General features: G+C 32.2%; 2 protein-coding genes across 2 annotated transcripts in view; both read left to right on the top strand.

Moving 5' to 3' along the window:
* The first annotated feature begins 9,002 nt into the window (after positions 1–9,002).
* Positions 9,003–12,360, top strand: LOC134705876 (beta,beta-carotene 15,15'-dioxygenase-like). Its single transcript, XM_063564591.1, has 2 exons — positions 9,003–9,182; positions 10,975–12,360. The coding sequence occupies exons 1-2, from the start codon at positions 9,003–9,005 to the stop codon at positions 12,358–12,360; spliced, it is 1,566 nt and encodes a 521-aa protein (XP_063420661.1).
* Positions 12,361–14,218: 1,858 nt separating this feature from the next.
* LOC134707609 (fibroblast growth factor receptor 2-like) overlaps positions 14,219–15,556 on the top strand; it is a 72,339-nt gene continuing 71,001 nt past the window's right edge. The window contains exon 1 of the mRNA XM_063567542.1: positions 14,219–14,302. The gene's annotated coding sequence lies outside the window, so the exon portion shown is untranslated. The remainder of the gene's footprint in view (positions 14,303–15,556) is intronic.

Raw genomic sequence — 15,556 nt, 5'->3', positions numbered from 1 at the left:
AACCTTTCAACATGTTGCCATCCTGGTACAAAGTGTGATTTTACTATTTCATTAAAAACACTCCGCTAAAAAGTGAATTTGATAGATTAATTACTGTTTGTTTATTGTCAAGTGGCATATATTTCAAGCATATTCAGGACGAAAAACAATTTATCAATTAACACAATATATATTTTTTTGTACCATTTCATGCAGCAAATGATTTTGTTTTTGCTTTTTGGTCAAAGGAAGGTTAAAAGAGGTGCTGAATGTACTTATAGACTTATGGACAATTCATGAATGTATAACTTCTAGTAATTATAAAAGGTTACAGCATGGAACATTATCCAAAATCTATTCTTCGGGTCTTAGCTGACTAAGAAACGACTTCTCCATTACCTTGTCAATATCTTGATTAATATATGCATTTATGCTAGCGATGATAGCCTATCGTAATTCATGGTTGATCGTACATCTGTTTACAACCGACCTATAACATTGAATGATCTCTCCGCGAAATCTGGAGCTGTCATGTCAGTAACTGCTAGTAGTCTGATGTTATTTATGTATTATTGTCATTTTATTTATTTTATTTTGTTACATCTTCTGACATCGGACTCGGACTTCTCTTGATCTGAATTTTAATGTGCGTATTGTTATGCGTTTACTTTTCTATATTACCTAGAGGTATAAGGGGAGGGTTGAGATCTCTTGACCATGTTTAACCCTGCCGCAATTTTGCGCTTGTCCCAAGTCAGTGGTCTCTGGCCTTTGTTAGTCTTGTATGATTTTTAATTTTAGTTTCTTGTGTATAATTCGGAGTTAAGTATGACGTCCATTATCACTGTACTAGTATATATATATTTTAAGGGGCCAGCTGAAGACCGTCTCAGGGTTCGGGAATTTCTCGCTACATTGAAGACCCATTGTAGGCCTTCGGCTGTTGTCTGCTCTATGGTTGGGTTGTTGTCGCTTTGACACATTCCCCATTTCCTTTCTCAATTTAATAATAGTCAAAATAGTATCTATAGAAGGATCTAGCATTTGGCTACCGCAGCGAATGTCTCACTCCGCGACATTTGATCATGAGGTGTTATACACCAATGTGTTTTCCAACGAGCGACACCCCGATTGATTGCGTCTAAACTTTCTAAATAACATGTCAGGTCAGTCTCGTATGTCTCGAACAATGTAGCTACTAACGTGCCTTCCCAGATTGTGAGAGGTAAACGAAATTGACCTTGAAACCATCTTATTGACTTTTTATGTCCAGGTGTAGGCAAATCGGACATATACTGACTATATAAATTTGGTATTTATTGTTATTATAATTGTTCCATTGAAACTGAAAATGTTGAAATAACCAATATTTTTTTTACCTGGCGTAGCCGTGTGTAAAATGTATTTTAGTTTCTTTTCGAAAACTGCGTGTTTAATGGAATTTATCAATTATAGAAAACATATTTTTTTGGCAAAATACTATCATTTTTTTTAATTTAATGTGTATATGGAAAATTATGCGAAAATATAAAAAGTGGCAATTACTATAGTGCCTAACAAGATTTTGTGAAGTAGACGAAATTGACTTAAAAACGATTGTATTGACTTTTGAATTTCAGAAATAGGCAGATCGGATATATTTTGACGTTATTTACTTACTTCTTAAGTTTGAGATTAATTGTAATTAACATATTCTAATGATACTGAAAAATGCTTTTTGTTTGTTATGATAAATAATAATTTATCTGCCGTAGTCGTGCATAAAATATATTTCGGCATTTCTCTTAAGAAAATGACTGGTTTAATGGAACAAAACGTCTTATTTGTACACTTTCTCTTTTATCTCCACAATAGGCTTTAAAAAAAAAATCTTTCAACTGTGTATTCAGAAAATTTTGTGAAAATAGAAGAAGTGGCAATTCTTACTTTTCATTCCTTAACTTTCATTGATAAAACATAATATTGACTCGTCCAGTGTCCAGTTTGAAGGTCATTTTAGTTACCGTACACATTTAAGCACGTTCTAATAAATCAATAGTCATATATGAAAAGCTTAAACAAGTTTGAAGGTACACTAATAGCAAGTTAATCCAATCAAATTGCCTACGATTCAATAACAATGACCAGTCCACATCATAAAAATGTATAGGGGTAAACTGGGTAGGGAGAAAATGTCAGATATTTTAAGTTCACTATTTTTCAATAAAGAATAAAAAATTGTTGACCAATAGATTTGCTATAATTTCATAAACAAGTCGTTCTGTATTGGAATAGTTTTTGGATCTTTCATCTGCGTATTTAAGGCTGTAGAAAGTTTGGCCTTCAAAAGTCAACATAATCATTGACTTTATACAGAAAATTCGCGTTTTTAAAACATTGAATGTTTCATGAATAATACGCGACAACAAAGTAAAATCATTTCTTGAAACACTGCAAAAAAATCATTCTGATTGATGCAGTGGTATTGTCATAAACTGCGTTTGAATGAACAGTGGTACAGCAAACGTCGAATTCCCTCACACAATGTTATCACACACCTATACCTTTCATAGTTTTAGTTTCATTGATAAAATTTATTATGGACTGGTCCAGTGTCCAGTTTAAAGGGCATTTAATTCACTATACACACTCATGCACTGTCTGTTTTAAACAATATACTCGTATGAAAAGCATCAACAGATTGAATGTAGATTCAATAACAATGATCGGTCCACATCATAATCCCGGTACCACACTTTTCGTTTCCAACGAATATAATTCCTTGTAATTAGAGTGTATTTTTTATTAAATTTTTTCTTTCCCTTCCTCCTTCATTTCTTGGGTTTTTAGGGGTGAAAGTAAAGGAAAAGAGGAGAAATAAACTTTTAGAGGTTATATTTTAACTGGTCTTGATATGGAAAGAGTGATTCGACCAAATACAAAAAGGTGATATTCACAGTTTTCGGAACATCTCTTGACTTGTCAATATGGTTATAGATGTGTTTTGGCCAAATTTGTAAAAGTAATTGCTTCAATCTTTTTGAATTTTGAAAAGAGATTTTTGGACTTGTCCAATATATTTCACACAAAAAGGATTCGACAAAATCGGATTGTGCATTTTTTTGTATGAGACAAAACTTTATAATAAACTAACAGAGGAATTTAATTGTGGTATGTGGCCATAATCAGTAATAGGGATTAACTGGGTACACATTATCGTTCTTTTGTTATATGTATATCCCTGACAAGACGAAGAAGCAGATACAGCGCAAAAAAGCTATTTTCTAATGAAATCAGACGTGACTCCAGTACCATTATCATGTGATTTATGAACGCAAAACATAATGAGACTTTATAATACTGTTTTGACGTATTGTAGTGTGATTGTCTCTCAGTACTAGTTTGTAGACCACATCGCCTTTGCATATTTTCAACGATATCAAAGGTTTCGGATAAATATAAAGCCGATTGGAATATCTCATTTCAAACAAATTCATCGCTTCATTCGGGGCGTAACATCTCAAAAACAGTTTCCCATTATTATGTCGCCTCGAACATATCATATTCGATACCTTGCACTTGGAGGTATTTCGACAGTCACATCGTACTCTAAAACTACAAATCTTGTTAGATGCAAGTTACTGTCCGGCTTTGTCAACTCCACCATCTTGCAATCGTTCATGATTTAAATAAAACTTTCAATTATAAAACAGACAACATCATGAACATACATGCGTTTCCTTTAACATTTTATCTATATTTTTTTTTACTCATTTTTTTTGCATGCCGAATAGATGTGAACGCAATTGCGTGTTGGCGTATAGGGAGCTACGCCTTACGGGCATATGATTCACCCATCTTTGTCTCTGGCTTTGCATGAAAGTAGCAAATACCAGAGTCCGTTATTTGAATCGACCAAATATAGATATGACGTCCTCATGTACAATGCGAGATTGGAAAACATCCCTGGTATGGTAGTAAAGGGGATAAATCTGGAATTTAGTTCAAATAAAAGTTAGCCAGATTACCACTAACTTGTATGTCTCTTATTAAGGCCAGGCGTTTATTTATTCCAGGTGATTTGTTTCTCTAATTCTTTGACCGAATAACCTTACTTGACCCACTGTATCAGAATGTGTAATCAACTATCGGTTTCCGATGATGTTAGAAGACTGCGTTTAAGGGTCATAACCTTTATAAGGCCACTGAACCATTTGAAATGAACTTGTGTTACAGAAATTGACATCTCCACATTTGTAAGACGTTGAAATCTATAATTTTGAATACAGTCGAATGTAATTTGTAAAAGGAAAACTTATTTCATTTTTATCTTGTAAGATGCAAGTTACTGTCCGGCTTTGTCAACTCCTCCATCTTGCAATCGTTCATGATTTAAATAAAACTTTCAATTATAAAACAGACAACATCATGAACATACATGCGTTTCCTTTAAACATTTTATCTATATTTTTTTTACTCATTTTTTTTGCATGCGGAATAGATGTGAACGCAACTGCGTGTTGGCGTATAGGGAGCTACGCCTTACGGGCATATGATTCACCCATCTTTGTCTCTGGCTTTGCACGAAAGTAGCAAATACCAGAGTCCGTTATTTGAATCGACCAAATATAGATTTGACGTCCTCATGTACAATGCGAGATTGGAAAAAAGTAAAATCACAAAAATACTGAACTCAGAGGAAAATCAATTTGGAAAGTCCATAATCACATGGCAAAATCAAAAAACAAAACGCATCAAAAACGAATGGACAAGAACTGTCATATTCCTGACTTGGTACAGGCATTTTCAAATGTAGAAAATGGTGGATTAAACCTGGTTCTATAGCGCTAACCCTCTCACTTTAATAACAGTCTCATCAAATTCCGTTACATTTACATGATGCGTTAAATAAACAGTCACAATCAATAAAATAGTCAAAATATGGGAACATCAGTCATCATCGTATAACAATTTAACAGGACACAACAACATCTACTATCTACGAACACATGGATTGATTTGAGTGTCTGACGTCAGAAAAATTATATACGTCACATAAATTTGTCGTTCAATGTGCATACAATAGTTATCAAAAGTACCTGGATTATAAACATGCCTGGTATGGTAGTAAAGGGGATAAATCTGGAATTGAGTTCAAATAAAAGTTAGCCAGATTACCAATAACTTGTATGTCTCTTATTAAGGCCAAGCGTTTATTTATTCCAGGTGATTTGTTTCTCTAATTCTTTGACCGAATAACCTTACTTGACCCACTGTATCAGAATGTGTAATCAACTATCGGTTTCCGATGTTGTTAGAAGACTGCGTTTAAGGGTCATAACCTTTATAAGGCCACTGAACCATTTGAAATGAACTTGTGTTACAGAAATTGACATCTCCACATTTGTAAGACGTTGAAATCTATAATTTTGAATACAGTCGAATGTAATTTGTAAAAGGAAAACTTATTTCATTTTTATTTTGTGAGAACTGATTCTCAAACTATGACAGTTAGTCGTAGATTACCCGATTTTATTCAATCTTGATAGTTAAACAAATTAAATCACAAAGGTACTGAACTCCGAGGAAATTTCAAAAACGAAAGTCCCTTATCAAATGGAAAAAGCTCAAACACAAAACACACAAAACGAATGGATAACAACTGTCATATTCCTGACTTGCTACAGGCATTTTCTTATGTAGTTTTATATTTCTCGATTGGATAAATCCGACAATCCACTTGTAGTACATATTTAGGAATCTTTATATGTATCAAGAAAAAATATTTATCAATATAAAATATTGCTTGTTTTACTCTTTCGTAATTCTTCTAATTTTTGTACATTGTTGAACAAGGGCGTACAATATTCCAACTAAACTTCAATTCAATTTCACGAAAACTGTACTTTTCATATTAGTCCTCGAATAATATGTGTTAAACACCAAAGCTCGAAAACAAATGTAAATGCTGTATTAAAAAACAACAAATCAACAAACAAAAACAACCAAAAGACAAAGAAGTCCACTAAACACAACATAGAAACTAAAGACAACCTAACAGGAACCCCCCCCCCCCAAAAAAAAAACCAAAAAAAAAACAGGTACGATCATAGGAATTCATGACGAGTGAGCATACACATTTTGAAAAGTTGTATTAAAAAATCTTCTTAAGAAAGGACAAGGTTCACTAAGTACCAATACATATTAATATGCAGTTTGCAGTATGGCAGACGTGAGTTTTGTCGTTATCTAACTCACCAGTGGTACTCGAAACAAATCATTCTAAGTAAGTAACAAAATCTTATTTAGAATCGGCACATTATATATTTTTTGCATTACTAAAAGTAACATTAGCTTTTAAGTGGCCCTACAAACGACTGTATAAAACATTTGCATACAAATTTGCATATATACACAAAAAAAATATATATATTCAAAAAACATAATAAAAACATTTATACAATAGTGATATAATTATGAAAAACAACAATAAAAAGCATATTAGCATATGTCGATCAATAAAGCCATGACTAAATCATTTTGTGATCTCCTCTCTACCAGCTATCTTTATTTCTTTTTAACAGAACAAAGGATATATTGACTTGAGCCTCCTTTGAAAGTAGGTTTAGCACTTGTGCTTCAGTTAACAAAAAAACGTCCTTCCATCTGTAGTTTGAGCAACTCTGAAGGCCAAATGCATTCCTGGCCTTGCGGTCATTAAACTTTCAGACACAGTTATTTTTCTTGGACTAAGATATAAACCAATCAGAATGCTGGATTTGATGTTTCGAGCACGTTTTTAGTGCTCATCGAACTGAGTAATGTTTTATAACTGTGGAAAATAAATTTAAAAACAATATCTTTTATTGAAAATTAGTCGTACTTGAGGCAAGACGAAAACTTGCTTTATAATGGGTTTGCTATGATCGTAGACTGATTTGAATGGTATGGTTGCCAAGGACATAACTATCCACCAGAGAGCAAATGAACTAGGATGTACAGAAACAAGAGTAGTGTATTGTCCGGCCTTCAACAAAAAGAGTAGATAGTTCACGGACAGTGACACTTCCTTTATCATGAGAGATTTGGCTTCGAACTGTTTAAAGGTCATTGGGTCAACAGAAATTTAATTTCGTCCAGTAAATTCCAGTAATATATATGATAAAACATTTTTAGTTTACTATCAAATAAAATTATGTCAAAGATTGGAGACTATCTAAACGTCGACATCCTACAAATGTATCAGTAATTAGCATTTCTGTGTTGACATGAACTATCATTGATATTGTCACAATTATAAATGAACTGTTTACAAAACTTTGAATTTTTAAAACACATACGCTTTTCTACCTCAGGAATATATTACCAAAGCTGCATTTGGTTAAAATTTTTGGAATTATTATTCGAGCATCACTGATAGGTCTTTGACGAAACGATCGTCTGGAGCAAATACAAAATTTCAATTCTGGTATCTATGATGAGTGTATTTATAAAAAACAACAGCAAAAATAATGCAATTAAATTATAAAAAAATGGTATTGTATCTAAGTATGCTCACGATTATTATTTTCCTGATTTAGAGTTATTTCTCGATTTGATTGGCTAACGCTCAGGGTGAATAAAGGCAGCAGTTGTATACCGCTGTTCAAAATTCATAAATCGATAGAGAAAAATCAAATCCGATTTCAAACCAAAACTGAGGGAAATTTATCAACTATGAGAAACTATGACACAACAGAGACACAACACCGAAATATATCGAATATAAATAATCGAATATAAATGCCCACCAGCAGTTGCATCGACCCAGTTATTGAAAATAACCTCATTATAGATACCAGGACTAAATTTAGTATACGCCAGACGCGCGTTTCGTCTACAAAAGACTCATCAGTGACGCTCGAATCCCAAAAAGTTAAAAAGGCCAAATAAAGTACGAAGTTGAAGAGCATTTGAGGACCAAAATTTTTAAAAGTTTTGCCAAATACAGTTAAGGTATTCTATGCCTGAGGTAGAAAAGTCTTAGTATTTCAAAAAATTCAAAAATTTGTAAACAGTAAATTTAATACTGATTTTAATTGTTAGACTGTAAAATTTTTATGTCTATTCGAAATAACATAAAAAAAATTGTGTTGCACACATATTCAATGTGCAGCAACCAAATAAATGTGTTTAACCGCGAAAATGTATTGAATTTACATCAGGTAAATATCGTGCAAACGTAATTTATCTCTCTCCCGCAAACGTAATTTATCTCTCTCGTGCAAACGTAGGACGAATCCGCGCAAACTTAATGTGCCCGGTATTAACACAGAACATCTGAACACCAAATGTCACAATCAAATTAAAGGTATAGACAATATGAGAATATTAAATTAAAAAATGTAGAGAAAATGACTGTCATTACACATCATTTTTAGACTTACTTGGTACTTTTGTAATAGCATCGATTTTCTGATAAGAGCAAATAACACCAAACTTGTATATGAAAGAATATTATTAAAGAATTAATTAAGAAAATATTGGACCATTTTCATATAAGTAAGGTTAAATAATTCAAAACTCCGGATACAAAAGTAGGCTGTATAAAAAAACACTATTTAATTATAGACAAACGCGGAATGAAAATAATATGATGTACGATGCCACCATAATGTTACAAACAAAACTACACTTTGTATATTCTCATCTTGTAAGGATCATGGCTACAGGTAGGCACGATATATCTAAATACTGATATAGCTTTTTATCATAACAATGATAATGTTGTCACTCAGTTGAAATCGTGATGACATCCGTTTTGACCGACCTTGGTTCATCCAATGGTCATTGCTTTAAAACTGGTTAAAACTAGGTAAGAAATTCCGTTATCCCTAGATGACTCAGCCGAATATATCACATAATGAAATATACGTCACTAAGTTGAAAAGGGTGATCACCTCCATATAGAGTGACCTTGGTTAATCCGGTGGTTAACTCTTTAACACTTTCGATGGTATATAAACTCCGTTCTCCCAAGATAATTCAACCAAATATACAACACAATGGTGTTTCCAGTACGTATAATTGTCTTTATTTCATCTTTGTCTTTCTGTGATGCGGCAACATTGGTAGAAGATGATCCTTCTGGCTTTGTCGACTTTTTCCATACAAATTTACACGAATTTAATGACAAACCAATAACATTTTCATACCCTGTTCCAAGATGGCTCAAAGGAGCATTGGTAAGTAAATATTTTATAAGAGGGTAAAATGTTTTTATGCTAAATACTTAATGCTATATGTTCATTTACAATAAGACTCAAATTATTCGTGATTTTGTTCCCTAGTCTATGATTTTTTTTTACGCAAATAAACATGGAACTACTATGGGGGAAAAGGGGGGTCGGGTGTTATATTCGTCATAAAGAACATGTTTTTTCTTACTTTCGGTTGAAAAAAAACTTTGTAAAACATTTGAAAATCTGTTGATAAAAAATCCTCATATTTCGCTTTCTTCAAAAAGGAACATCTCGTTGTTTTGCAAGTTTTCTTTATGCTCTGTTAAAAATATTATTCGTTTGTGAAAATATGTCCTGTTAAAGATCGGAAAACGGTGAAAAACACTTATGATTTTTTTTAAATGAGACAAACACATTTACTACTGATCGTTTGTTTAACAAGACAGAATTTTTAAGAATCTATCAAATTCCCCTAATCTATCCTAATATATCCAAGTGTCTGGCGTACTAAATCATAATCCTGGTACCTTTGATAACTATATACACCACTGGGTCGATGTCACTGCTTGTGGATGTTTCGTCCCCGAGGGTATCATCAGCCCAGTAGTCAGCAATTCGGTGTTGACATGCACATCAATAATGTGATCATTTTTATGAATTTCCTGTTTACAAAACTTAAAATTTATCGAAAAACTAGGATTTTCTTATCCCAGGCATAGATTAGCCTAGCCGTATTTGGCACAATGTTTTGGAATTTTGGATCCTCAATGCTCTTCAACTTTGTACTTGTTTGGATTTATAACTTTTTTGATATGAGCGTAACTGGTGAGTCTTATATAGACGAAACGCGCGTCTGGCGTACTAAATTATAATCCTGGTACTTTTGATAACTATAAATATAAATGGAAAGTTAAACGCTCAAACACCTCAAACGAATGAATAACAACTGTTATATTAGATTTTGTGAAATGGTTTGAGACCATTTGTGGATTTCGTTTGGTTTATTTTTTTTTAGTTGCTGTAATATTATATTTGCATATCTATATGATATATTCATTCATTATAACAAAAAAATACCTGATCTTGACCCCTTTTTTTTCGTTTATGTGTATTTCAATAGTTTATCTATTTTTTAAATGTCTTGAGAAAAGACTATGACAGGATGCATTTCTGTAAATATCTGGAATGCCATTTTCAATTTACTCGTTTTACGGCTTAAACTGTACCACTTTTACCATGAAGTTTTGAAAAAAAAATATTTCCTTGAATAGAGAGTTCATAGGCACTACTATGTTTTTCAACAGGTCATAATATTGGACTGTGCGGCACATGTTTAGCGTTCATATGTCCAATACTTCTAAGAGTTCAAACTAACACTTAATTGTTTTACTATCCCATCCTTGACTGTAGGGTTCCCACAGATTTCAATTTGACCACAAACGCATATTTATTGGAAACATAAACAAGTTATAAAGATAAAACATAGAGATCGCATACGGGAACCAGTACATGAACATAATTAATTATCTATGAATTTTACATACCTTCCCAAAAAAGGAATGGTCTAAGAAACCGCTGTTTTCCAAAGTGCAAATTACAAGAATTAAAAAGATGATCACATACACATTTGATAGATATACCGTATTCACTTATAACGACACTTCGAGGTTATTATCTTTATCAAAATTTGAATATATTAAGCAAATGGTGCTGATTGTTATCACGACCTACTGACATGTCTAAAATTGTGTTTCCTTTAAATTTGTTTGTTATGAATTTTATTATTCTTTTTCAGATTCGAAATGGCGGTGCTATGTATGAAATTGGACAAAGGTCATTCACAAACGTATTTGATGGTTTTGGGAAACTTCACAGTTTTACTTTTTATGGCAACGGAACGGTTTCAATGTCTGCAAGATTTCTACAGACTGAATACTATAAACAATCTCTAGCTACGAATACAATTGCACCTTATTTTCAGTTTGGTAAACTTGTTCCCCCTTATAATGAAATAGAAAAAATGGAGTCGATTAAAAACAACATGGAAAACTTGAACGTTAATGTATATAGGGTACGTAATTCAAAGACCGGACAATATGAATACATGTCAGTAAATGATGTTTGGAACGTTTACCAAATTGAGGAAGAGACATTACAAACATTGAAACTTATTGCACCTCCAATGAAATCAAGTTCCCATGTCTATATCCCCGGATTTTCATCAGCTCACCCAATCAAAGAATTCGGCAAAGAAACTTATCTTACGTATCAGATGAGTGTTAGCATAGTTCCTTACATGAAAAGTATCATAACCTTGTACCGAATGACGTCAGTTGGAGATCGAGAGGAAATTGTCACGTGGGATATTGAAGCACAGACATACATGCACTCATTTTCTGTCACAAAGAACTATGTGATTTTCATTGGTCAGCCAGTTTCAATAAATATAATGAAAGTAGCTGAATATGGTGACATACAAGACGCAATGGAATATCGCTATAACGATTCTACCTTTATTTACGTTGTTGATTTAAGAACAAATAAGGTGACCACTGTGAAATATGATACATTCGTGTCATATTTCCATCAAATTAATGCTTACGAAGAAAATAACAAGATCATTGTTGACATTTGTACACAAAATTCATCCAATATGTTTTCCATGGACTTGAACTATATTCGTTCTGTAACATTGCGCAATAATATCACTATCTATAGTGGTATCAAACGCTTTACAATAGATTTAAATACGAAGTCGGTTTCTGCAGAATCTTTCGAACCATCAAAAAATAATTCATTTGCGAACAATTTAGATATGCCATCGATCAACGAGAATTTCCGACACGTTAAATACTGTTACGCTTATGGACTAGTCATAAAAGCAGACAACAAACATTTTAATAAATGGGCATTAGTAAAAAAAGATGTATGTAGAGTAGACGGCGATTTATCATGGGCAATCGATAATCATTATCCCTCTGAAGCTTGGTTTGAACCTACACCTAATAGTACCAGAGAAGATGACGGTGTTTTAATGACACACGTATTTGATGGCATCAAGAAAGAAAGTTATCTTGTACTTATCAATGCAACAACTATGCAAACTTTGAGTAAAGGCATTTTACCTACCACAATGCCTTTTAGTTTTCATGGCAGATTCTTTCAAAACGATTCCATATAGCAAGCCAATGTTTGATAAACTTATGTTTTATTTTAAATTTTATTGATCTAAATATAATGAATATAGATGTTATAACGTTACTTACATACACATCTGATGCTTTTCGTGCAATGGAATTTACTGCTGATATTTTTCCCTATTTACTGTACAAACAACTGAGATTCATTCACGTAGATTCATCATATTGTATATTGTAAGTTGTATATTTGTAAATATCTCAGTAGCAGTGCTGCTGTTGTAGTTGTTGTTGCTGCTGCTTTTGTCTATAACAATAAAATAAGTATGATATATCGATACCTTTTTTTTTAATTTAAAACCAATTGACAGAGGTTTAGAGAAGGAAACCTATATCGGTTAATAAACAATACTTAAGATAATACATACACAGATTACATTTAAACCAAACTAGAAGTAATGAAATTAACAACAAATGATACAAATAAAACAGACATTGATAATACAATACAAACTGCTCAGAGTCTCAATTGACCAGTCTTTGTGTTCGACCAGTAAAATCGAGCTATATATAACTGTACTTAAGTGTACTCGACTAAGTCTCGACTTTACTTAATTAGTCTGATTCAGTACTTGATGATCTTTGTGTAGTCTGAAATTGTCTTGACCAAGGTTCGACCTGTATCGACCTGTATTCACTAGTCTGGACCTGTATTCACTAGTCTCGACCTGTCTCGACTAGTCTCGACTCAGTCTCGACCTGTCTCAACTAGTCTTGAACTTCAAATTTAGTCTTGACTGGTGTAAATCAGCCCATCTAGCTAAATTAAATATCTATCTCACAGATATTAAGATTAATTAAATTCTTAAATTGACAGAAATACACCAAACTAAATAACAACCTATGATTTAGTAAGAACAATATATTGCAAAGATAGTTGTAGAGTTTGATGCAAATCTAAGTTGATTTGAAAAAGGTATGAAAAAAAATAAAGTGAACTATCTCTATTTTGTCAAAACTTAAAATCCTAGCTTTTTATACCTAGATTAAATTAATTCTAAAATATGCAGCAATACACCAAACTTCACAACAACCTGGGATTCAGTAGAATTAATACATCACCAAGGTAGCTATATAGTTTGAAGAAAACCAAAGTTGATTTTTAAAAGTTGATTTAATCTAGGTATAAATAGCTACGATTTGTAGTTTTGACAAAATAGAGATACAATTGAGTAAGGAAATGGGGAATGTCTCAAAGCACACGTTAACTTTTTTCATAACTTTTTCAAATCAACTTAGATTTTCATCAAACTCTACAACTATCTTTGAAATATATTGATCTTACTGAATCATAGGTTGTTATTTAGCTAGAATTAGCAGTTCGAACAAAATAGAGATAAAACACTTTAATTTGTTTAATAACTTTTTCAAATCCCAAGTCAGGAGCCTGTAATTTAGCGGTTTTCGTTTGTTTATGTGTTACAAATTTGTTTTTCGTTCATTTTTTTACATAAATAAGGCCGTTAGTTTTCTAGTTTGAACTTTTTACATTGTTTTATCGGATCCTTTTATAGCTGACTATGCGGTATGGGCTTTCCTCATTGTTGAAGGCCATACGGTGACATATAGTTGTTAATGTCTGTGTCATTTTGGTTTTTTGTGAATAGTTGTCTCGTTGGCATACCACATCTTCCTTCTTATAACCTACTTCTATGATTGATTTGATTATAATGATTTAAGGTATATATTGTTTAATATTTTTTCTACTACAAAAGCGGTTATAAATACAATTCAGACTGACTATGGATAGCCGCCAGCTCTGCTTTTATCTGTTTTTGTAAAACTACATCTAATTTGCAATTTGAAAATATAATTGCACACGTACATGACGTAACACACAGACTGTAAACAAAAATTCAATGCGTTACACATGTTACATTAACATGATAATGGAGGAATCATTCTGCATAAGACATCCTGAGGAGTGTGAGTTTTCTTTTTATAATTTTTAAATGTGGTTTGATCACCAATATATATATAACACAATTGTCCTATCCTGAAGCTTTTAACATGTTAATGGTTAATTAGCAGTACATAGCGAGAATTAAAAAAGCAAAAAAACAAAATGTTGATTTCATTTGATGCTTTACTTTTCTGCTATATATAAGGAATGATCATATCAATTGCAGATTGTAAGAAAGTGACGTTAGTGCATGTATTTTGCTACGATAAATGTTTCATTTGCAATGTACATCTGTTTGTGTGTCAACTGATGTACATCTGTATAAATTATAATTGAAATGCAGTTATGAAAACAAATGTCAATCTGAATACAGACATAGTTTAAAAATGCACTTTCAGACAAAACATCTTGCATAGTATTTTAAAATTTCTTTTAGATATGGAAGTGATGTCTTGCTTATTTATTAATACCATATATCAGTGTATGTAAAGTGCGGATCCTAAAATATCATTTTTACTGTGTATGCCATTAATGTCTAATGTAGAATGATAAATAAACAGACGAACTTTTTTTAATTTTTGAAGAAAATGAAGAAAATGAGTTAAAATGTATATGTTCAGAAATACATAATACTAATAAAACAAAGTAAGAGATGCGAGCGGGGTTTTATCGCGCCTAAAGCCATCCAGCTGTGAAATATATACCAAATTAGGTGAATGTTTAGGACATTTCACGAACAGATCGTGCAGGTGCTTTATAACTAACAGGTAAGATGTTGTTGCAGTAAAAAATATTCATTTTAATACAATTATTAAAGTTGTATAACGTAGAATATGTTTTGTCATTCAGTTTCTTCATATTTAACTAAATTCCAATATGATGATTTCGTAATGCTAGTCATAAATACTGTCGAATAATGATACTATTCTTTCATTTTCTTTGTGGAGCGAATCATTAGTATTGTATATGCGGTGCATTTTCACTGTATAATTCTATTACAGCTCATTTCTTAAAGCATGTAGAGCAAGACTTTAGTTGACTTACTTGCTTTTTTTATTGGATTATCATTATGATAACACCCAATTTAATTCAAATATTAAAAATACAAGGTTAAACTATGCCTATTCATATTGTGTAAAAATGTCAATCTTATTTACAAAGTTTGTATAAACAATTATACAAAGTTTGTATAAACAATTATACAAACCAAGCAAGCAAGCCAACCAAAGTTTTTCTTTACATGCATTAGGAAATTAGCTGTAAAGCCTTAATTTAGC

The sequence above is a fragment of the Mytilus trossulus genome, chromosome 2, assembly GCF_036588685.1.
Source record: "Mytilus trossulus isolate FHL-02 chromosome 2, PNRI_Mtr1.1.1.hap1, whole genome shotgun sequence".
In the NCBI taxonomy this organism is placed as follows: Eukaryota; Metazoa; Mollusca; class Bivalvia; order Mytilida; family Mytilidae; genus Mytilus; species Mytilus trossulus.
The sequence above is the reverse complement of the archived record's forward strand: the minus strand, read 5'-3'. Positions and strand labels throughout refer to the sequence as shown.